The 25543-nt window shown below is 39.1% G+C and overlaps 1 protein-coding gene across 2 annotated transcripts in view; it reads left to right on the plus strand.

Moving 5' to 3' along the window:
* Window positions 1-16758, plus strand: part of LOC132394225 (poly [ADP-ribose] polymerase tankyrase-1) — a 124074-nt gene extending 107316 nt beyond the window's left edge. For both annotated transcript variants that reach the window (XM_059970098.1, XM_059970099.1), the window contains 4 exons: window positions 5228-5333; window positions 8018-8204; window positions 9450-9606; window positions 12344-16758. In XM_059970098.1, coding sequence (XP_059826081.1) covers window positions 5228-5333; window positions 8018-8204; window positions 9450-9606; window positions 12344-12430 — 537 coding nt within the window. In that variant the 3' untranslated portion in view covers window positions 12431-16758. The remainder of the gene's footprint in view (window positions 1-5227; window positions 5334-8017; window positions 8205-9449; window positions 9607-12343) is intronic.
* Window positions 16759-25543: the final 8785 nt, after the last annotated feature.

A 25543-nucleotide genomic window follows, 5' to 3' on the forward strand; every position in this document is an offset into this window, starting at 1 on the left:
TGATTGTTTAAATGGTGTACTCAGTATTGACGAGAAGAAATACAATTATTTGTGCGTTGTTAGTTTAGGCAGATTGTGTTTGTCTATTATTGTGACTTAGATGAAGATCAGACCACATTTTATGAGTTATTTATGCAGAAAACCAAGTAATTACAAAGGGTTCACAAACTTTTTCTTGCGGCGTCTTTTAGCCTTCCTGATTTCTTTCAAGTTCTCTTGCATTTCTTATACTCAAGCCCCTCAATAGCCCTCAATAATCAAGGTTCCCTAAACCTGTTAGTCTTGCCTTTTATTCTAATAGGAACATAAAGATTCTGTACTTAATATTTCGCTTTTAAAAGCCTCCCACCTACCAAGAAGCTCTTTGCCTGAAAATAGCCTGTCCCAGTCCGTGCCTACCAAATCCCAGTCATCAAAATTGAACTTACTCCAATTTTGGATCAAATTCAAATGTCAATTCAAAGAGCAGGCTTATCCTTCTTCCTGATTATCGTACTAATGGAATTGTGATTACTAGCTCCAAAGTATCCCCCTATACACTTTACACCTGCTCTGTCTCTTTCCCCAAGAGTCGCATTTTCAAGGAAATCTGCAGATGCTGGAAATTCAAGCAACACACACAAAATGCTGGTGGAACACAGCAGGCCAGGCAGCATCTGTAGGGAGAAGCACTGTCGACGTTTCGGGCCGAGACCCTTCGTCAGGACTAACTGAAAGGAAAGATAGTAAGAGATTTGAAAGTAGGAGGGGGAGGGGAAAATGCGAAATGATAGGAGAAGACTGGAGGGAGTGGGGTGAAGCTGAGAGCCAGAAAGGTGATTGGCAGAAGGGATACAGAGCTGGAGAAGGGAAAAGATCATGGGATGGGAGGCCTAAGGAGAAAGAAAGGGGGAAGGGGGCTCCAGAGGAGATGGAGAACAGGCAAGGTGATGGGCAGGCAGAGAGAAAAAAAAAAGGAGGGGAGAGAAAAACGAAATATATCAGGGATGGGGTAAGAAGGGGAGGAGGGGCATTAACGGAAGTTAGAGAAGTCAATGTTCATGCCATCAGGTTGGAGGCTACCCAGCCGGTATATAAGGTGTTGTTCCTCCAACCTGAGTGTGGCTTCATCTTGACAGTAGAGGAGGCTGTGGATAGACATATCAGAACGGGAATGGGACGTGGAATTAAAATATGTGGCCACTGGGAGATCCTGCTTTCTCTGGTGGACCAAGCGTAGGTGTTCAGCGAAATGGTCTCCCAGTCTGCGTCGGGTCTCACCAATATATAAAAGGCTGCGCCGGGAGAACCGGACGCAGTATACCACACCAGCCGACTCAGTTGGAAGGACTGTCTGGGGCCCTGAATGGTGGTGAGGGAGGAAGTGTAAGGGCAGGTGTAACACTTGTTCCACTTACAAGGATAAGTGCCAGGAGGGAGATCAGTGGGAAGGGATGGGGGGAATGAATGGACAAGGGAGTCGCATAGGGAGCGATCCCTGCGGAAAGCAGAAAGAGAGTGGGAGGGAAAGATGTGCTTGGTAGTGGGATCCCATTGGAGGTGGCAGAAGTTACGGAGAATTATACGTTGGACCCGGAGGCTGGTGGGGTGGTAGGTGAGGACAAGGGGAACCCTATCTCGAGTGGGGTGGTGGGCAAATGGGCTGAGGGCAGATGTGTGGGAAATGGGAGAGGTGTGTTTGAGAGCAGAGTTGATGGTGGAAGAAGGGAAGCCCCTTTGTTTAAAAAAGGAAGACATCTTCTTTATCCTGGAATGAAAAGCCTCATCCTGAGAGCAGATGTGGCGGAGGAATTGCAAGAAGGGGATAGCATTTTTGCAAGAGACAGGGTGGGAAGAGGAATAGTCCAGGTAGCTGTGAAAGTTTGTAGGCTTATAGTAGATACAGTAAGTATATTGGTGAGACCCGACGCAGACCGGGAGTGTTTCACTGAACACCTACGCTCTGTCCGCCAGAGAAAGCAGGATCTCCCAGTCGCCACACATTTTAATTCCACATCCCATTCCCATTCTGATATGTCTATCCATGGCCTCCTCTACTGTCAAGATGAATCCACACTCAGGTTGGAGGAACAAAACCTTATATACCAGCTGGGTAGCCTCCAACCTCATGGCAGGAACATTGACTTACCTAACTCCCATTAATACCCCTCCTCCCCTTCTTACCCCATCCCTGATATATTTCATTACTTTTCCCCCCTCTTTATTTTTTCTCTCTTTCTGCCCATCACCCTGCCTGTTCTCCATCCCCCTCTGGTGCTCCTCTCCCCCTTTCTTTCTCCCTTGGCCTCCCATCCCATGATCCTTTCCCTTCTCCAGCTCTGCATCCCTTTTGCCAATCACCTTTCCAGCTCTCAGCTTCACCCCACCCCCTCCGGTCTTCTATCATTTCGCATTTTCTCCTCCCCCTCCTACTTTCAAATCTCTTACTACCCTTCCTTTCAGTTAGTCCTGACGAAGGGTCTCGGCCTGAAACGTCAACAGTGCTTCTTCTTATAAATGCTGCCTGGCCTGCTGCATTCCACCAGCATTTTGTGTGTGTTGTTTCAGTGTAGCATTTTGTCTAGTTGGGAGCTCTACATGTTGATGAAGAAAATTTTCATGAACACATTTGACAAACTCTGTCCCATCCAGTCCTTTTACAGTATGGGTGTACTTGTCAATATGTGGAAAGTTAAAATCACCTACAGCGACTTTAGAATTCTTGCAACTGTTTGTTATCTCTCTATTACTTTGTTCCTCTAAATCCCACCTACTATTGGGAGGTCTTACAATATGGTCACATTGACTTGGTCATCCCTTTTTATCCATTATTCCCACCCATATTGTATCAGTAGACAAGCCCTCCAGTATGCCCTCTGAGCACTACCTTGATGTTTTCTCTGATGAGTAATGCCGCCCTCCTTTTTTATTACCTTGTCCAATATAATGTCTAAAACATCAGAATCCCAGAATATTGAGCTGCGAGGCCTGTCCCTGACAAAAGTAATCTCACTAAAAGCTACAACATCAGAAATCCATCTGCTGATCCATGATCTAAGTTCATCTGCCTTATCTACAATAGACCTTGCATTGAAATATGCAAGTCTCAAAGCATTAGTCCCACCATGCTCATCAGTCAGTCAATTTCTATCTTTTAGGTTTAACACCTCTACTTCTTTGCCACTCTGGTTCCCAACCCCTGCAATTCTAGTTTAACCCCCTCCCCCCAATACCACCAGCAAACCTTTCCACAAGGAATTTGTTGCCCATCCAGTTCAGGTGCAAACGGTCCTGTTTGTACTGGCTGCACCTGCCATGGAAGAGAACCCGGTGATCCAGAAATCTGAAGCTCTCCCCTCTGCAATATTCCTCAGCCTTGTGTTAAACTGTACTGACTCACTATCTCTCCATTTCTTTATTCTGTAGCATGTGGTGTGGGTAGCAATCCTGAGATCAACACCCTGTCTTTTAATTTGCTACCTAACTCCCTGAATTCACTTTGTAGGATCTTGTCACCCTTGGTTCTGATGTGGACCACTCTTAAAGCTGTAGACTTGATCTGAGACGCGTCTCACCTAGGAGGCAGCAAAAGAAATAGGAGTCTTATTCTTTTCCACAGTCTCATGTCTGTTCCCCTAATCATTGAATCCCTGATTACTACCACACTTCCCTTTCCCCCTTTCCCTTCTGAGCCACAGAACCAGTTCCAGTTCCAGTGTCAGCGAGTGGCCATTGAGGTTTTATCATGGTAACCACACCCTCCTGCCTCCAAAAAATCTCCAATGCAGTATACTTGTTATTAAGGTCTATTTATTGTTGTCTGTCATTTAGCAGCAGGGTTAACTTCCTGTAATTTCCTAAATAAGTTGCACTAGAAAATCTGGTGAATATTTAAGTGTTTTAATTTTTATAGTTTGAGTTGATAATAGCATATTTATTTTAATGGTCTTTGGATGTTTTGAATGCTTAAGTATGTTAAACTAGTTTAACTGACTACCAAAGTAATTCCATGGTTGTCACTGTTAGCATGTTGTCTTTTTGAAGTTAATACCTGCTCTCCCTATTCAGTCTTTACATTGGCCATATTTCATGAGGTAAATAACTTGATTGGCTGTTGACTTAAGATTTCCAAAGTGATTCTTCTCTCGGTAAATGTCTTCTTCACCTCATGTCCTTTTTATCCCAAATCAGATTTAAATAAAATGCTTTATGTTACACACAGAAAAAGCTTCATTTTCACTTTTTTTGTTGGCCACATTTTAATTTTTGTTGCATCTTTTTATTGAATTAGAATTTGTGGAGAGACCATTTATTCTTTTATTCCATTTTGGAGACTTCTTGCTCAATGGCAGTAAACTCAGACAATTTAGTGTAATCCAAAACCATCTCTATACATGGCATGGTTTTGGTATGATCATTCTATTTGTTAATTTTTTTTAAAAATGGTTAAATATATGCTTTTATCTTATTTGAACTTCAAGTTTTACAGACAAAGATGTTGTCTGTGAAACAACATTCACTCTATTTTGACCTATCTTCAAAATATTCCTTTAAGAAGTTCAAGATTGCTTTGACCAGATTTGTGCATAGATATCAGGGCACGAAGTTACTTGTGCATGAGGACACCAGGCACCTTCTGTTAATAACAAATTTACCATGCAATTGTTGCTTGTCAGTGGATAACCAGTAACATTGCAGCCAATTCTACAGCAATGCAAAAGTAGTTTAATTATTTTAGTGTCAAAAAGGCAAAGTACGGGAACATTATAATTGGTTCTCCCCTCTCTTGCTGAGTTAAGGGAACTAAAAACTGGAAATAAGCTGATGATTAAAAGTGAAACTGGTTTACTATCTTGTTTATGGGAATTAGTACTCTTAGTGCCTGGTCTAGCCTAATTGTGACTCCAAACCCACATGACTATGGTTGTTAATTAACTGGCTTCCTAGCCTGTGCCAAGGTATACCAAGCTGCTTTGATTCAAAACTAAAACATACTGCACGAAATGTAGACAGTGAATACTGGCTTTGCTTGTGACACCCATGGTCCAAAGCCGAGTAGTCAAAGATGCCATATTTGAAAAGAACGCTTCCTCTATTGTGGTAAGGTTCTTAATTTTTGTGGTTTGGGCCTTTGCTGCTACATCTGGAGTGTGTACTGATTTGGGGTGAGGGATGGAGCTATGTCATCTAGTTTAATTACAGGTTGCTTTGCTATTTTGGACCATGATATTTTTAAAATATTCTGCAGATTCAAAAAGTTGTGAACAAGAAACTTAGGGAGCGATTCATTCACCGGCAGAAGGAGGTAGCAGAAGAAAACCATAATCATCACAATGAAAGGATGCTCTTTCATGGTGAGTCTTTGAAAGCTTTAAAGTAAAATAGGGTTTGCATGCTTAATGTAAAGGAAAATCACAATTCAGCAATGTTCACTTTTTATATTGATTGCTTACTCTGCAGTTTTCTTTAAAGCATGTAAAGCTACTTCAGTCTAGTTTATGCAAATTAGATGCATGCAAAATATAACATCAGTTTTACACCAATATAAAACAACTAATTAATTCAAAGTCCAAAAGATAAAATGAAGAAAGTATTGCATTTTATTCTACTGTTCATAAAGGTCTTAAAGCATTTCACTTCAACTGATTGTAATTGCTTACACCCCTAATAAGGGAAGTGCTATCAAAACACCTAAATAACATGATTTAACAGAGCAGCTATAGATTATTGGAGTTCTGTGAGAATGTATTCAAAATAGTAAATGCAGAACCAATGGATGTGGTACGTTGGAATTTTCACAAGGTCTGACACAGAAGGTTGTTGAACCAGGTTAGAAAACGTACCAGCATGGATTGACAGAAAACAATGTTTTGGTATGCAGCTGTGAGTAGCAGAATACTACAGGGGTCTGTATGTATGCCAGAACTTTTCAGTCTATTAGCGGTGATATGACTAAGGGAATAAAGTACAAGTTTTCAAAGTTTGCTGATGACATGTGAGTAATGTTAAGGATACAGAATTGCTTCAAGGGAATACAAACACACATAATGAGTTTGCAACCAACACGGATGTGCATGATGAGAGAAAACACGAGTTATCCATTTTAGCTAGTGAAGACAAGTGTTGAATACTTTTAAATGGATGTAAGAAATGTTGAAAATTGGAAATTGTTACCAGGCAGTTAAATATGATGTTGCAATTGGCAATCAAGAAGGCATGTGGTACTGCTAGAGGATTTGAGTACAAGAAGTTGTACTACAGTTATATAGGGCCCAGTGAGACCATTGTGTGCAGTTTTGGCCATCATAACTAAAAATGAATTTACTTGGTGCCTGGAAGAAATGCAGCAAGGGTTCTCACAACTGACTATAGTGGGTGTATCATAAAAATACTTAATAGACTAGGCCTTTATTCTCTGGAGTATAGATGAATAAGAAGTGACTGTATTAGAACGTTTATAAGGATTGACAGGATAACATTTCCCCTGGTTATGTAATCAGGGACTAAGAGTATCAGAAAAAGGAGCAAAGGTTGAGATGAGTTAAATTTCTTCCTAGTGTTACGTATTCAGGCAACAATAAATATATGAATTCGGCAAGGGTTTCTTATAACAAACAACACGTTTATTAAACACAGAAAACAAACCCCCCAAAAGTAAACAAACACTACCGTAACCGGAAACAGCTGCTGAGCGGCAGCCCAAACAGTTCGTAAAGTGATATTCCAAAACAGTTCTTTAAAGTGGTATTGCCAAAAGTTCGATATGCTCACAGTCCATTTAAAAGGAGAGACTTTACAGGACGATTTAGGTTCTCTTTCACGTCGCTTGGCTTCGATCCCCGACATCGAACTTCCCATGAAGAATTCACGAAACAGAACGGCTTAAAGGCACTGACCTTTCCTTCTCCACTACCTTCAGTCCTTTCTAGGTAAACCTAGGGATTAACACAAAGATAGTCAACGAAATCCTTCCAAATAAGGATCAAACAAAGGTCGCCCCCGTTTCACCGTAGAAAGCGATTCTCCTCGATCTTTAACTTCCAAATTCGAATCTTCACTCTCCACTAATTTCCTCGAACTAACAGAATCATAAAGAACCTGCCGGCAATGACCTTTTAAACTTTAGCGTTAAATAAAAACTTCATCCTTCAACTAAACTGCGTCATCACATTAAATCACGCAGTGGCATGAAGTCAACCTGGCAAATCCTGCCACGAACTGCCCCTCCTCACAGGGTGGGGTCTACCTTTTATAACCTGTAAAAAAAAACCTGTCACATGATCTCTACTGGCGGGAAAATGACGTCACCACCATCACAAGACCATCACCTCAAGTCCAGTACAGCTTCAACCCCAGACACATGACAAGGGCTCCACTGTCATGTGTCACGAGTACGTAACACTAGTGGGGAGTGAATCTTTAGAATTCTCTACCCTGGAGGGCTGCAGGGGCTAGGTTATTCAGAAGAAGAATCAGGTTTAGTATCACTGGCATTGTTGTGAAATTCAGCTTTATGGCAGCTGTACAATGAAATACATGATTAATAAATATTGAGGGGAAAAAACTGAATTTATTAAATAAGTAGTGCAAAAGAAAACAAATAAGTAGTGGGGTAGTATTTATGAGTTCAATGTCCATTTAGAAATAAAATAGCAGTGGGACGAAGCTGTTCCTGAATCGCTCAGTGTGTCTTCTGGCTTCTGAACCTCTTTCCTGATGGTAACAATGAGAAGAGGGTTATTGTGTTTAAACTGATGGGCTCATGGGTATTAAAAGATTCAAGAGATATAAATGCATATGAAGTAGGTCAACAAAGATTTTGTTGAAGGACAGACTAGATTCAGGGGGCAAAACGGCCTGTACTTATGTTCCTGTTTTTTCTGTTCATCTAGTTATATTTCGACTGTTGATTCAGTTACTTAATCTCTGCAGGTACTGGATAGGCAACAGACTGGACAAATTACTTTTTATTACATTGTTGTTGGGATTTTAATAGTGTGCGTACTAAGCAAAAGTTAATTTTGAATTTGTTTTTCAGGTTCTCCATTCATCAATGCTATCATTTATAAAGGGTTTGATGAAAGGCATGCCTATATTGGTGGGATGTTTGGTGCAGGAATTTATTTTGCAGAGAATTCCTCAAAAAGCAATCAGTATGTCTATGGCATTGGAGGGGGTACTGGATGCCCAACTCATAAGGATCGGTCATGTTACATATGCCACAGGTAAAGACTGGTGCAGTAAGTGTTTCAACTCTCTACATGTACTGAGGTACAGTGAAAAACTTGTCTTGAAAATTATCCCTACAGATCAATTCATTACAATAGTGCATTGAGAATGTCTGGAGTAGGTGGGATCTTTGATTATGCTGGATGTTTTACTGAGGCAGTGAGATGTGTAGACACAATCCATGAATGGGAGGCCGGTTTCCATGGTTAGCTGACCAGTATCCACAGTTTCTTGCAGTCATGTGCCAGAAGTACAAGATTGTGATCTCAATCCATACAAAGTTGTGTACTCAGATAGTTACTCCAATCAATATTTTTTGTTTGTTGTATTAAGCAGTCAAAATATATCACAAATTAACTGGTATAACAATATTCAAGAGTAATTGTAACCCGTTCTATGAAATTAGCTTGTTTAAATTATTCAGGAGAAACGAGTAGGTCTCCTCTGCACACATTCATCATCAACAATTTAATTCTTGTTGCATCTTTTATTAAAATAAAATTTGTGGAGAGACCACGTTTTCCTTTTCTTTTCCATCTTGGAGGAATTAAATGGCAGTAAACTGTTTTAAGTTCCAAACAATTTAGTATAATCCAAAACCATCTCCACACCTGACATGGTTTTGATATGATCCTCCTCATTCCATTTGTTAATCAAAAAACTAATGGTTAAATACCTGCTTTTATCCTTTTTCAGCTATTGGTGGGCCTGCTTTTTATTTTTAGCAGTTTCTGTTTTGATTCTTTATATCAATGCAACTTTAAATTACACTTAGTTAACATGTAGATGTCTCTATTGGGCACAGATATAATCCATTTCTCTGTGACAAACACGTAATTAGAAAAGCTTTCGGTTATCTGGATAGTCAGCCATATGGAAAAGGAAATAGCAGTTTGGATTTCTGCATCTGCTGTCTCGGCATGTCTACTGACCCCCTCTCTCTGATCTAACATTCTAGATTAAAAATACTTCAATCCCACTCACCCACATCATCTTATCTTTGATTAAATTTTAATTAGCGTTTTACTGTATGAGTTCTTTTAACTTCCCCAAATTGTGCTTCATATCAAGTTAGGCAAGTATATTTCTGGTCATTGTATTGCGTACATTATGTGCGTAATGTTAGAAAATGATGCTGAAAGGATATGTTAGGTCTGCTTATGCCACCTTTTCCATGGTTGAATAATGTAAAATTTTGCCCGTGTATATCTGTTTCAAAAAGCACTTTATTTCAACTGCAGGCAGATGCTCTTCTGCAGAGTTACACTTGGGAAGTCATTTCTACAGTTCAGTGCAATGAAGATGGCTCATGCCCCACCAGGACATCATTCTGTGATTGGAAGACCTAGTGTCAATGGACTTGCTTACGCAGAGTATGTTATCTACAGAGGAGAGCAGGTACTGAATCGTTTGGAAATTGAATGCTCTCCAGCTATTTAAAATGTTCAAATGTGTGAATGAATACCAGAAAAAAGACTATTAAAATTGGTTCAACATGGGAGAGTGAGGAGATATTAAGAGCTATAGAGGGGTGGTCACCCCTACTTTGTGGGGGGCAAGTAGCTGTGTGGGCTGTCGGGAGCAAAAGAGAATAGGCAGACAGGGCAGAGTACTTGAACCATTCCTCTTCATTACAAGTATACCACTTTAGATACTGCTGGTGGCGGCAGCCTACCAGGGGAAAGTTGCAGCAACCAGATCTCTGGCATTGAGGCTGGCTGTGTGGCTCAGAAGGGAAGTGGGGGGAAAAGGAATGTAGTGGTGATAGGGGATTCAGTTGTTAGGGGAGCAGACAGTCGATTCTGTGGATGTGAGACACCTAAATGTTATGTTGCCTCCCTGGTGCTGGGGTTAGGGATGTCTTGGATTGGGTCCACAGCATTCGGAGGAGGCAGGGTGAGCAACCAGAAGTTGTGGTACATATTGGTACCAACAGCATACTGTAGCTGGGAAAAGGCATGAGTTCCTCAAGAGAGAATGAGGAGGGCAGCTGAAAATCAGGACCTCAAGTGTAGTAATCTCTGATTGCTGCCTGTGCCACGTGCAAATGAGGGTAAGAATAAGATGATTTGCTAGATGAATGTTTAGGTGAGAAATTGCTATACATTCTGGGTAAGGTATGACCAGTGCAAAAAGGATGGGTTACACTTTAACTTGAAGGGGACTGATACCCTTGAGGGCAAATTTACTTGAAGTGTTGTGTTTTATAACTCATTTGGCAGGGGGATGGGAATTATAGTGATAGGTCAGAGCATAGGGCAGTTGATGTACAGGTAAATGCAGCGTGTAGAGACTCTGAGGAAGGATAAGGGCCTGTACTGTGCTGCATATCTAATTTAATATGTTCTTTGCCCAACTCAAGTAGCATTCTAAGGCTGAGCCATCTCATAACAAAGTTTAGTATATCTCTATCTGTATTAAATGTGTCTAATGAACTGCTATCTTACTACATAAGAATTTAATGTTACCATAGTCTACCTTGTGCAGTATCGTGCATTTTTAGCTCATCTCATGAGATGACATAACCTTTGAAGTAGCTTATTGATGTGCGCCTTTATTGAGTTAGTAACAATATGACTAGCCTCAATTTATTTGATGTTTACCTGTCTTATACGATTGTTTAATTTGACTTCTCAGATAATAACTTGATGTGATCTCTGCCCATTTCTTTTTGGCAATTTATGGATGAGAATTTAATGATTTCCATTTTGTGTAATAGTCCACCTTCTGACTTCAGTCCACCTAATAAGAATGTTTAAACTGACTTCATTACATTTCGGTGGGTTGTTTAATTTTGCCACTACTAATTTGTGAGGTAGTTAGTTTGTCTTTAACCCAGTATGTGAAGTAATTTAATGTGGCGTTAACAATGATGAGGTATTTTTGTGCCCTAACCCAGCTAGTATAGTGGTTTAATATCATCTGTAGAGCTCATAAGTTAGGTTGATTATCTCTGCCCATCACATCAGACTGTGGTACATCTTTAATTGATTTCAGGAACTAGTTTAGTGTGACATCAGCCCATGTTGTGAAAAGGTTTAATTTATGAGACTCTTCAATATGACATTTCCCTATCTTGAAATGTTTTAGTGCAATCTCTGCCAGATTTAAGGCTGTTGAATGTCTAGTAGTTTACTATGATTTTAGCATATTTCATGTAGTATACTGTGGCTTTTGATCCTCTTGTGAGGCAGGTTGTTGTGATTTATGCCTATCCTGGGTGCAGTTTCATCTGGCCTTTACATAGTTACGAGCCAAAACCTATAGAATTTAACTGCACAGCTTTGCCACCATTGAAATTGTGTCACTTTAATAGTTTTTATACTTTTTAAATATTTCTGAAACTGGAACAGTTAAACATGTAACTAACAATTAAATCACTTACAATCTTAAATCATTAAAAAAAATTAACTTCCTAAATCTGTGCACTGTAAATTCCTTTGAAGTCAATAGAGTTATGGACCCTGCAACTATAGCTATCATGATTCAATCTATTATGTGAAGAATTTTTTGGCTTTGAATTGATAACAGATTTAGATGGATCTAACACTCTCTGAAATACTCAATTCCCCAATAAAAAATACTCAAAACTAATTGTCCTGTGACAGATCACAGTTAAGCATCACCTATTAGTAACATTTTGGTCAGACTAGTAACTAGGGTAATAACTAGTCTCCAGTGGATCTCTTCTAGACTTGGGGACACAGTTAGTGTTGACATGTGTTTGTTAGTGATGTTATTGTAGTCTTCGGAATTTATAACTGAGTCTTCCAAAGATCAGTCAAGGAATAAATCATGTATTCTGGTCAGCATTTCCCTCTTAGTTAGAACTAGATGTTATTAGTGTTCACAGTGTTTATTCTGAAGTGAATGCTCCCACTGTGTTCACCCACTCTTTAGGAAATGCTTGTCATAGACTAATCACAAAGTTAGGTTGCTTGACAGTGGCACTTAGGAGATTTTTAACATTGCGTTCTTGCCTGAACACATTTAACATTATTTGGTAGATTTGGATGGATTCTTAGGAAAATTCAGCCTTAGATTTAATTAATTAAATTAGGTTTTTGAGTTTCTTGTGCACTGTTCTTGTTCATTTGTGTTTGAGTCATCATAACATTTGCATTTCTTAACCCAGGCCTATCCAGAATACCTCATCACGTACCAGATTCTGAAGCCAGAAAGTCCATCACAGCAGATAACAGCAAGTGAACAGAAGTCATAGTACAAGTCAGACCTTGGCACCAAAATGAACTTGTGATGAATGCCTTTCCATTAGACTGTTACAGTATTTATTTGAGAGAAACTTCAAAAATTATACAGGTGTTTCAGTTTCTAATTCTTTTCCCCCTCAAAGGAAACCTACATTTTACATCACCACCGAATCCGTGGTTGTGTGTCCCTTCCTTTCCAAAATTGTTACTTGTTTCTTTTGTTACAAAGTATTTGTTTTATTTTTGCCCTGCTGTTCATCCCTCGCTCTCTCACTTTGTTTTTTCAAATAAATTGAACCTTCTAAGTGCTGTTATTTGAAAGCATTGAAGTACAGCTTAAAATGTTTCTTTGCCTAATGGTGACGGTTCCCACTACAACTGATGAAACTTGTTCTGTAGTCAATTACTTTTTAGCCAGCCAACTGATACGAGATTTGTCAATACAAAACCAGCCATAAAAAATCAGAGTGGCCTAATTAATTAAAGGATTAAATTGCTTAATGAGAGCCAATAAATAAAAATATTCTGTAATTCAGTAGTAATTCAGCTTCAGTCAAATAAGTGATGGTAAATCTCAATGGCTCACTGCATTGCATAACACTCTTTATTTGCATGTCAGTTCAATTACATACTGGAATTTTCTAGAAAGTAATTTTCATGGGTTTGCCTTTCAAAATTAGCATTTGGTTTACCAAGCTTTAAAGACTGGATGCTCTGAAAATTAGTTTGGATAAACAATGGAAGTTTTGCACTTTTATATAATCTGAATTAAAATTTTGACAGTCTATGTAATTTACATGAAAAATGTGCATTTGATTGTTTAAAGCAATTCTGGTTTAATGGCTAATCTTGGTTACATGAGTAAATATTGTCACCCAACAGCAGGAGCCAGCAGTGGCTAATGAGCAGTACTGAGAGATTGAAGTGAGTTGCAGACTAATGCTTTGTTACTTTCAGCTTGTTTATCGTCTTTTAAATGAATATGTGGAGCAAAAGTTGACTTGGTATTTTCTACTGCAGCCGAAGAGTATTAAATATGTACAAATGAAAAATCCAGCTTGCTTTGTAAAACCTTGTAAATCCTACAATCCTGTGAGCTTTATGAATGAAACTTTCAGATGGTTGTGTGTAGCAAGACTGTAATTTATTCTAGCATCTTTTATTAGGATGATAAAACCCGTGAACATGAAAACAGGATATCGTTGGAGTATTGTAGTATTCCATCATTTTAAGATGATGAATCTTAAAATGGAGTTATACTGATGTTATAATGCTGCTGACACACATTCTGACCTTAGGCTAAGATAAAATCATCACTGTCGAATAATATCAAAATTTCCAGAAACATAATGGAATAAAGCATTCTAAAGCAACACAAGAAGGTAATTTAGAATGTGATACTTAATTTACTGGAATTAATTCAGTGTTTTTGAGAGTGCAGGTTATCTCATGTAGCAGGTTCTATGATGTTATATGCTACTTGTTTGAATCTAGCTGATAGTTCATCTGTGCACGTACTTAGATTTAATATCCCACTGCACTATAGGAACCCAGTGGATATTTTTTTTTAAGAAGGAACAATTAAATAGATATTGGAAGGGAGGGAGAAGTACAGTGGTCCAGATCAGATTTATTTTCCATTTGTGTCTGTTAATTCCACATGTACCAGAGTTGATGTCCAGGTACACTTCAAACTGTTAGCTACTTGCAGTGTGTAAGCAAATTTGCCTTTACATTTTTGTGTCGTTGAATGTTTTATCTATTGTCATATTTTACTTAGTTTTTGCACTCGGTTTTTAGTGTGTTTTGCTATTTTGCTTGTTATCTAGTCTGCCTTGTGTTGTGGTGTCAGACTCTAAATGTATACTTGACTATGTGTATTCTGTTGATTTAATCATTTTGAATCACTTTGGAGTGGTGTCATTGCAAATGACTTCTCTCTTTTTGCATTTTCGTAACTTTAATATTCACAGTCTTGAACATGTAATTGGATTAATCACAATCTATTGACAATTCTGTATATTTGTAATAGGCATCGCCATCCTCTTGTGATTGGTTTTGTCATTAACAAGTAAACCTCAACAGCATCAGAATGGTAGAATTGTTGATGACCTGCAGCTCTAAAAGATGGGATTTATTTGTGAAGAGGTTTCACTTTGAGTTTCTAAATGTGACTTACTTGGGGGAGAAAGTCAGCAGTGTGACCTGATGTGAAATGCATTTGAAAAATGTTAAATTTAATAACATTTCATAATATTCAATTCAAATTTATAGCAAGCCTTAAATTGAATTACATGAACTGCCAAATGATGGTGATGATGTAGATGGCTATTTTGTTCTTGAAAATCTCTGCTTTCTGGGAGCTTCTACTAATGAGTTTTAATAGTTGGAAAAACACTAAACAGATGTAATTGATTGACATTCAGTTCCCTAAGAAATATGTTCATTTAAATATGCTATCACTCCACAAGGTCATGATGCTATTCAGGACTAATTCTTTTCAGAAAAATGACTTTCAGTTGCAACTTGTTGCAGTGAAGCTATGTGATGAGGTCAAATTTATTTTGTGCAAACTTCACATTGTTACCTTTGCCATTTTTTTTCTCAGATTTGTTTTATTTTATAATTAGTATTGTACTGATTGTTGCATCTGATGTGCAGAAGGACCAGCTACACCTCTGCCATTGCACCAAGTTTCATGGCTACCTTCAATACTCAATTTATGATTGGCTCTTAAAACTAGAGGCAAACTGTGCTTCTCAAACTCATGCTCTTCACAAAGTTCTGGACAATGTCATTATTTATATTAGTTTTCCATCTGTTTTATTTAGAATTATATAGTCAGTTTCAGTCTTTAGCCAGCTTGTTAGATATGAAATTAGCCCACATGAGCATTGAAAAGAAAAGCTTGCCTGCTTTGTGGTCGGAAGTATGATATATGCTTTATTTCTTGGAGTCTGTCTAAATTTCACAGTATGAATAATTACCCCTTAGTTTGCTTTATAGCAAACATTTCTCTAGTATGGCTTTGGTGTGATGACCTTATTTGCACAATTATTTTATTCCTGTATTTAACTGTTCAAGATTAATGCTACAGTGTGTATCTATTAATTTTATATTTTGCATAGATAATCACATTTTAGAACAAGTCCTCTTGTTTTAGCATTTCTCTTGTGTTTTGGAATATTGAGATTGCACATGTAGCAATATTTTTTGCTTACAAGAAATTAGCAATCAGTGGACAGCAGATGCTCTTTTATACAAGACAATGGGCACAGATCCTAACTCCTTATAGTTTTACCACCCTCCAGCTGAGAAGCAAGGTTACATCAACTAACAGACAATTGAAGCTAAATAAAATTTTTAAAGGTAATTTCATTAGTGCTGTAAGTTCTTTTAAAATATAGGCTTCTTTCATATTTTTTCTTTAAAATTAACAAATAAGATAGCTTCCTGTCGAATACATCAAGGTCTTCCCAGATTATATGAAAATAAAGTGTTTCTACCCTTTAAATAATCTGTAAAATGGTGTGTTTGATGGCTCAATGCATGGATTGTGAATTCTTTCTAGATTTGAATCACTCCAAGCACATCCCACAGAATTAACAATTATAAACAGGTTGCCTTAATGGCTCAGCTCCCTTTTAGTAAATTGACATAGTTGTCACTCAAAAATATGTTGGAGTACAAGGGGGAAAATTCTTTATTTCTAACACTAACTAAATTTCAAATGCATTCTTTTCCATATTTTAACTTCTTCCCCAATTTAGATTAATTTGTTTTTTCCTTATCATTACATTTTTAGATTACCATTTACAGTATGTCACAGAATGTATTATGTATTGTACTTGATAAATCAAGTGACCTTCTGTTTTGTATTTTACTTTGTAATTATGGTATTTTTAATATGCACATTTTGTCAATATAAGGTGCTAATGTTTTTTGCCAGCAAACACTTGAAATGGGTGTTAAGTAATTTAATATAGATATAGATGCCATTTACTTTTCCAGTGGCTTGAAATTGTACGTATAAAAAATGGAGACTGTACATATGTATTTTAGTTTGTAAATGTATTGGTAGTAATTTCAGTGAAAATAATGTTGGAAATGTGAATATGTCTACACCAACAAGGATGGGAAAGTTGTAAACTTGATTGGTATAAATAACTTTTTATTGTAATTGGAATATTGATATATTTCTTTCTCCTTTCATTTAAGTTTCTGATTATTTTCATAATTTGGAGTGTACAGCTGTGTGTAAGGCTTGACTTGTAAAGATGTACTGAGTTGTGATGTGCGTGGTACTGAAGTAACTGTTAATAAACTGCAGTGATGCCAACTTGATGAAACTTGTTGACTTTTTGTCATTTTTTCCACTGAAGTTTATAAAAAGTACCAATGTATATCTTCCTCTGAACAAGATTTTTTAAAATTTAAGATACAAATTAATTTTCCCAATACAGAAGTACTGCACATGATTTCTGTACATTTCAGATGCTGACTTTCTTGAAGGTGAGTTTTGATTATATAAATGTACAATTCAGGTTCGAATTTATTTAAGGAACAATCTTGCATAACTTTCAGAAAGACTAATTCAGCTCTGGATAGAATTTTATTTTTGGTTACATGATTATTATCTCAATGAGTTTATAAAATGACTCTTTCAGCTTTACAGAAGATGCAAGTCAAAAAAAAATTAAATAGTTTAAGATGTGTAATTTATTCTCCTGTTTTGTCTCCAAAGTTCAGGTTTTCGGACCATTTTTCATTCAAAGAAATAGTTCTAGAGAAAGGCAGCAGGAAAAACAATTTGATCTTCTATATCTGCACCAACCATCAAACAGCTGTTGACATTAATCCTATATTAATCTCAATAGGTACATTGAATGTCAGAGAAATGTATACAATATACATCATGAAATTATTCTTCTTCGCAAACATCCACAAAAGCAGGAGTGCTCCAAAGAATGAATGACAGTTAATTGTTAGAACCCCAGAGCACCCAGCTCCCCCCACCCATGCAAAAACATCAGTACCCCAAAGACTACTCGTTCACCCGGTATTTCAACATACCACTTCGTCTCAGTTCTAAAGGGACATCCCTTTTTCTCTAGGGCTATGGCCAGGTAGTAGACACTCCTGTATTGGAAATATTGTCTGTACTCCATTCAGACCTTTCAGTATTCAATAGGTTTTTTATTAGATCCCCGCCTCAACCCCATACTCTCAACAATTCTCCTCAGATTCTACCACTTACCTAAGGATTAACCAGTATCAATTAAGTGCTCCATTTATCAATGCAACATCTACGATGCTAACTACCCAATGTGGATGTTCAGTTCCAGGGGTGTTTTACCTTCAGTAAAATAGCATATTAATAAGGGGATTTCAATAGATATTAGAAGAGACAAAGTGCTATGACTGGCTATGGGTGTTACTTTTAATTCCTTTAGCAAAGTTTGTTTTGAAACATTGGTTATAATGTAGTTTAATGTGCAATAAAATTTTAACTCTTGTATGGTCATTTAAAATCTTTGGTTTAACTTAGTGGAAATAAAACAACCACACTTTTCCATTTTGCTCTCTGGTCAACTCATTAATCCCCTCAAAATGCTACAAGGAAATTGCCTTGGTGACCTTGTTATTAGACCTCACTCGTTCATCTGGTTTCTGGTGCCACTTTGTTGAATTACATCCTGACATTTTCCACTCTTCTACAGTTATGTAAGCAGATCATCTACTATTCCAAATAACTGTACTCTGGTTCTGCTCTTTAACAGATCTCTGTGTCATTTGTACATAAAAGTAAAACCACATTTGGCTGTCCATCTTTTCCCCAAACATTGTAGCCTGTGAAATCCACTATCCTGATATAAGGGGACAATACACCATCTGCAATCTCATCAGCAGCCATTGAATTGTCTAATTGAACTTACAGGCTCATTCACTTGTTCTTTAGTGACAAATCATTTATCCATGCAGCCCTCATGATGTCATGTATTTGGCTCATTCCTTCCCAAAAGACACCTTACCCTTAGTACCATTCAGAGAGTAGGGACAAAACCACTACTTGTCTGAAAATCAGTAACAGCCTCAAAATGCACATACGGTGTGGATCAATCACCAAGGGTTGAATATGAGCGTGGATGTACAACACTGATACCTTCTGCTACCAGATCTTCGAAACCCTGAGTTTGACCACTTCCTGCCGTAGATCAGACTAGAAGAGTAAAAAGCAACTTTTAATTCTTATGTAGTACACAATGTGCAATCAATGAGGGGAAAAAAATCCATGCTATGCATCAATGATCAAAATCTACTGAATCCCTTATGTGCCCACCCTCAATTCATAGCTATCTGATGCTCAATTTAGTTATTTGACTTTTTAACATTTCAAATACAGACTGCATTTTTTACGTATATGCAGATCTTGCTGGCACAGATGGCTGATGTGTTTGCCCAAAAGCCAGCACTTCACAATACATTCTCTTTTTGAAACCCTTGGATCTGCTCTACCATTTGATTATGACTGATTCATTTCCCTCTCAGCCCCATTCTCCTGCCTTCTCCCCATATCCCTTCATGCTCTAATCAAGAATCTATCAACCTCTGCCTTAAGTAGACCCAATAATATGGTCTCCACGGCCACCTATGGCAATGAATTCCATAGATTCACACTCTGACTAAAGAAATAACTCATCTCCATTCTAAATGGAAATCCCTCTATTCTGAGGCCATTTCCACTGGTCTTAACTCCTCCACAATAAGAAACCTCTCCATGTTCACATTATTGAGGCCTTAAAACATTTGATAGATTTCAATGAGATCTCTCCCATCATTCTTTAGAATTCTAGCAAGTACAGGCCAGAACCTGATAAGCCTTTCAATCCTGGAATCATTTTTGTGAACCTTTGAACCCTCTCAAACTTCAGCACATCCTTTCTTAATTAGGGAGCCCAAAACTGCTCACGATACTCCAAGTAAGGCCTCACCAATGCCTCATAAAGCCTCAACATTACATTCTGTTTTAATACTCTTGTTCTCTCTAAATCATAGGTGTCAAACTCAAGGCCCGCGGGCTACATCCGGCCTAGCATACAATTATATCCGGCCCACGAGATCATTTTTGATAGATTGATTATTTTAATTATTAATGGCCCGGCGATATGAAGCCTATGATTCATAAAAGTAATGCTTGCTCAGCAGTCTTCTTCATAAGAAACGGAATTTGTGAAATGAAACACTTTGTAGTTACAGCAGAGACTGAGACACATGAGAACAGGCTGAAAAAACGGAGGCAATGAAAGCTGCGATCGCACGCACCCGACTGATCCGGCCCGCATGAAGCTGCATTTTGCCCAATCCGGCCCGTGACCTAAAATGAGTTTGACACCCCTGCTCTAAATGAATGCTAACATTACATTTGCCTTCCTCACCACAAACTCAATCTGAAAATTAATCTTTAGGGAATCCTGCACAAGGACTCTTAAATCCCTTGGCACCTCAATTTTTTTTTTAACTTTTCTGTCCATTTAGAAAATAGTCTGCACTTTTATTTTTTCTACCAAAGTGCATGACCATATACTTCCCAACACTGTATTCTATCTGCCACTGCTTTGCCCATTCTCCTAATCTGTTTAAGTCCCTCTGCTTCCTCAACACTACCTGCCCTTCACCAATCTTCATATCATCTGCAAACTTGGCCACAAATTCATCAGCTCTGTCATCCAGATCATTGACATATAACATAAAAAGAATCAGTCCCAACACAAACCCCTGTGGGACACCACTAGTCACCAGCAGCCAACCAGTCGTATCCCTTTATTCCCACTCTGCCTCCTGCCAATCAGCCAATGCTCTATCCATGCAGTGAACCCTCTTCCTTTTCAGAATGTCTCAAGAAATGGCTCGTTAGTCTCATCTGGCAGTCTCCCAACTCTGCACAAGAAGATCCTCTGTTCCCAGGCTGTGTACGTTGAGGTGCAGTCCCGGGAGATTGGGATGTCTTCCCAGTTTGTGAGAATGCTGTATGATTTGCTGCCCTGTTAGAATTAATTGGCCGGAAATAACATCTCACACCACATATAATTAAATGATGTATATTTATGAATATTAACTTAAAAAAAGGGTTAGTAAAGAAAAAAGGGATAAAACAAGAAGGGTCTGTTGTAATTAAACAGTCAAATGTGCACCAATCCAAAATAGCTGATCCCCTAGTAGGCTCAATTATAAGGTGTTCTAAAGGTAATCTCATAGGCATTCTTCAAATTCTCTTAAGAACATAAGAAATAGGAGCAGGAATCGGCCATCTGGCCTGTTGAATTTGCTCTGCCATTCAATAAGACCATGGCTGATCTGGTCATGGACTCATCGCCACCTACCTGTTTTTCCCCCATAACCTTTAGTTCCCTTACTATGCAAAAAAATCTATCCAACCTTGTCTTAAATATATTTACTGATGTAGCCTCCACTGATTCATTGGACAGAGAATTCCACAGATTCACCACTCTGCGAAAATGGTTCCTCCTCATCTGCCTCCTAAATCTACTCCCCTGAATCTGAGGCTATGGTCCCTAGTTTTAGTCTCACTTATCAGTGGAAACAACTTTCCTGCCTCCACCTTATCTATTCCTTTCATAATTTTATATGTTTCTATAAGATCTACTCTCATTCTTCTGAATTCCAGTGAGTAAAGTCCCAGGTGACTCAATCTCTCCTCAAAGTCTAACTCCCTCGTCTCTGGAATTAACCTGGTGAACCTCCTCTGCACTGCTTCCAAAGCCAGTATGTCCTTCCTCAAGTAAGGAGACCAGAACTGCACGCAGTACTCCAGGTGTGGCTTCACTAGTACCCTATACAGTTACAGCACAACCTCTGTGCTCTTAAATTCAATCCCTCCATCAATGAAGGCCAACATCCCATTTGCCTTCTTGATACCCTGCTGCACCTGCAAACCTACATTTTGTGATTCCTGCACAAGCACTCCCAAGTCCCTTTGCTGCAATTTTTTATCATTTAAATTAATATCTGTTCTTCTGTTTTTTCCTTCCAAAGTGGATAACCTCACATTTACCAACATTATTCTCCACCTGCCAGACCCTTGCCCACTCACTTAACCTATCTATATCTCTCTGGAGACTCTGTATCTTCTGCACAATTTGCTTTTCTACTCAATTTAGTATCATCAGCAAACTTAGATACACTACACAGGGTCCCCTCTTCCAGATCGTTAATGTATATTTTGTGAACAGTTGCGGCTCAGCACCAACCCCTGCAGCTCTCCACTCACCCCTGATTGCTAATCAGAGTAACATCCATGTATCTCAACTCTGCTTTCTATTGGTTAACCATTCTTCTATCCATGCTAATACATCACCTCCAACTAGGTACATCCTTATCTTATGGATAAGTCTTTTATGCAGCACCTTATTGAATGCCTTCTGGAAATCCAAGTAAGTAACATCCATCTGTTCCCCTCTATCCACTGCAATGTTATATCCTTGAAGAACCCAGTTAAGTTTGTCAAACTGCACCAACCTGATATTCCTAATCCCGAGTCGGAGAGTGGTAGTCAGTGTTATCTTTCAGACTGTGGCCAGTGGTGTGCCACAAGGTTCAGTGCGGGGCACGCTGTCATTTTAATTTTTTATTGAGATACAGTGTGGTAAAAGCCCTTCCGGCCCCTGGACCCATGTCGCCCAATGACCCGCAATTTAACCCTAGCACAATCACCGAACAATGACCAATTAATCTATCAACCGGCACACCTTTGGAATGTCAGAGGAAACCTATGTCGTCACGGGGAGAACATACAAACTCCTTACAGACAGCAATAGGAATTGAACCCAGATTGCCTGTCCTGTACTGTAAAGCATTGTGCTAACCATTATGGTGCCACTATTGTGCCACCATATGAATCTGTCATGAACATTAATGCTTTCGAGAATATAAGTGACATGATCAGTAAGTTTGTGGCTGACACAAAACTGGTGGTGTCAGAGACACTGAAGAGATTATCCAAAGTTACAAGAAGATCTAGATCAAATAGGAAAGTGGATCAAGGAACAGCAGATGGAATTTAACTCAGATTGAATGCAAAATAAAGCATTTTGTAATTCAATTCAAATGTAATTCTCATTCAACCATACGTGTATACAGCCAAACAAGACATTGTTACTACAGGGTCAAGGTGCTAAAACATTTTACCGCACAATAACACATTCATGGAATAAGAGAGTCCTGATGCCCCAGCCCACCCCCACACTGTGGCTTGACAAACAGCCCTCGCACATACAAGTCAACAAACCCATATAGAATATCAGTAAGATACAACTCACAAAGAATATGCATGTATATAGTTCAGACAACCCAACCCACTGAGATCATCTCTCGACTGGCCCTAATGCCTGCAGGTGGTTATCACGGATCAGAGAGCCCATCCTCGCATATACAAACATATATAGAATAGTCATAAAAATACAATGCAAAATATGCATGTCCAGTACCTATAAAAAGTATTCAAACCCTTCTGGAAGTTTTCATGTTTTACTGATTCACAACATTGAATCACCGTGGATTTAATTCTGCCTCTTTGAGACTGATCAACAGTAAACACTCCTGTCAAAGTGAAAACAAATTTCTACAAATTGGTCTAAATTTCTTAGAGTTATTAAACACAAAATAATTGATTGCACAAGTATTCCCCCCCTTCAAGTCAGTATTTAGTAGATGTACCTTTGGCAGCAGTTACAGCCTTGAGTCTGTGTGGATAGGTCTCTATCAGCTTTGCACATCTGGACTCTGCAATTTTTCCCCATTCTTCTTTCCAAAACTGCTCAAGCTCTGTCAGATTGCATGGGGATAGTGAGTGAACAGCCCTTTTCAAGTCCAGTCAGAAATTTTCAATTGGATTGAGATCTGAATTCCAACTTGCCCACTCCAGAACATTAACTTTGCTGTTTTTAAGCTAGTCCTGTGTAGCTTTGGCTTTATGTTTGGGGGTCATTGTCTTTCTGGAAAACAAATTATCTCCCAAATCTCAGTTCTCTTCCAGACTGCATCAGATTTTCCTCCAGGATTTCCCTGTATTTCATTGCATTCATTTTACCCTCTACCTTCACAAGCCTTCCAGGGTCTGCTGCAGTGAAGCATCCCCACAGCACGATGCAGCCACCACCATGCTTCATGGTAGGGATGGTGTGTTTGGATGATGTGTGGCATTTGGCTTTCACCAAACCTAGCATTTAGTCTGATAGGCAAAAACCTCAATTTTGGTTTCATCAGACCATAGAACCTTCTTCCAGCTGACTTCAGAGTCTCCCACGTGCCTTATGGCAAACTCTAGTCAAGATTTCATGTGAGATTTTTTTTCGACAGTGGCTTTCTCTTTGCCACTCTCCCATAAAGCCGCAACTGGTTGTATGCTCAGTCTCTCCCATCTCAGCCACTGAAGCTTGTAACTCCTCCAGAGTTGTCATAGGTCCCTTGGTGGCCTCCCTCACTAGTTCCCTTCTTGCACAGTCACTCAGTTTTTGAGGAATGCCTGCTCTAGGCAGATTTACAGCTGTGCCATGTTCTTGCCATTTCTTGATATTTGACTGTACTGTACTCTAAGGGATAGTCAGTGACCTGGAATTTTTTTTTTTATCCATCTCCTGACCTGTGTTTTTTCTGTTGAGCAGTGTCAAAAAAATTAAATCCACAGTGATTCAATGTTGGAAAACAATAAAACACGAAGACTTCCGGGGGGAGGGGGGTGGCGGTGAATATTTTTTATAGGCATTCCAAATACTCCAGACCTCCCAGCAAACTGAGATCGTTGCTCAACCAATCCTGACGCTCTCTAGGCAAATCTGTGGCTTTGAGGCCCAATCCTAGCATATACAAGCTCATATAGAATATCAGTAAAAACGCAACTTGACAATTATCTATGTATATAGTCCAGACCCCTCAGTCCATTTGAAATCTTCAGTCAACCACAAGTGCTCTGACCCACCCCTGGTAGAGCGCAACAGCTCAGACGCCTCTTCCCGATGGCAGAAAAGCAGGTGACCCCGCAGCTCGAGGCCCAAGTCTATTGAGTGCTGCAAAAAAATCTGCAGTCGGCTACAACTGAGCTTGTCTTCTGCCGAGCGAAACCCTGGGAAGTTAAACTCAGGCAGGACATTTCAGAGCCAATGATGGGGCCCTGGGGAGTTTTGTAGACCTATGGGTACAACGTACAATGCATAATTTCCTGAGAGTGGCGTTACACTTCTGCTGCATAAGTTGGTAAAGGAAAGTGGGCGATATGCGTAGATTAAGAGGGTGCAGAAAAGATTTGTATGGACAGACTGAGATGGGTTTCTTTTGCTGAGCAATGGCCTTCCAGATGTGAGGCATAAACAGGCAAATGGCCAATTCTTTTCCACAAGACAGGAAAATCTAATACCAGAGAGCAGGTGAGAGTGGAATGATGTAAAGTGGAAACTTCTTCCGCTCAGGTGGTGGTACGAGCTGCTAGAGGAAGTGTGTACAAACAGGCAGGACAGGGACATACCTAGGTAGGAAGAATCTAGAGTATACTGGCCAAACACAGGAGTGGCTCAGTGTAGCACTTTGGTCACCGAGGATGGGTTGAGCTGAAAGACTGTGCAACTCTGAATATATTAAAATACCAATATGCTGCAGATGGCCTTGTCACCCTTGTTCTTATAAATGACAACAAAGCTTGCATTTCTCCATTGCTGTGGGATGTTCTCGTCAGTCCAGGCCTTGGTGATGTACTGGTAGAGGGTGTGCATACACATGTACCCTCCGTTCTTCAGTAACTCAGCAGGGATATTGTCAGTGCCGGGGATTGGTTGTTCTTAAGGGAATGGACAGCTGATAGAACCTCCTGGAAGGTTGGTGGTAGACTGAGGTCATGGATAGGAGGAAGTTCAGGCAGTTCGTCCAGGGTGGTGGGGTCTGCGTCAGAGTCCTGATTAAGCAGGGTGTTAAAATGCTCGGCCCACCTCAGCAGAATGGTATTGATTCTTCAGAAGTGTTAGTCCATCTGCTGTTTTCAGGGGAGTAATGCATCGACTTACTGGGCCGTAGATGGATTTGACAGCATTGTAAAAATTATGCATGTCATTATTATC

This window comes from Hypanus sabinus, chromosome 5 (assembly GCF_030144855.1).
Source record: "Hypanus sabinus isolate sHypSab1 chromosome 5, sHypSab1.hap1, whole genome shotgun sequence".
NCBI lineage: Eukaryota > Metazoa > Chordata > Chondrichthyes > Myliobatiformes > Dasyatidae > Hypanus > Hypanus sabinus.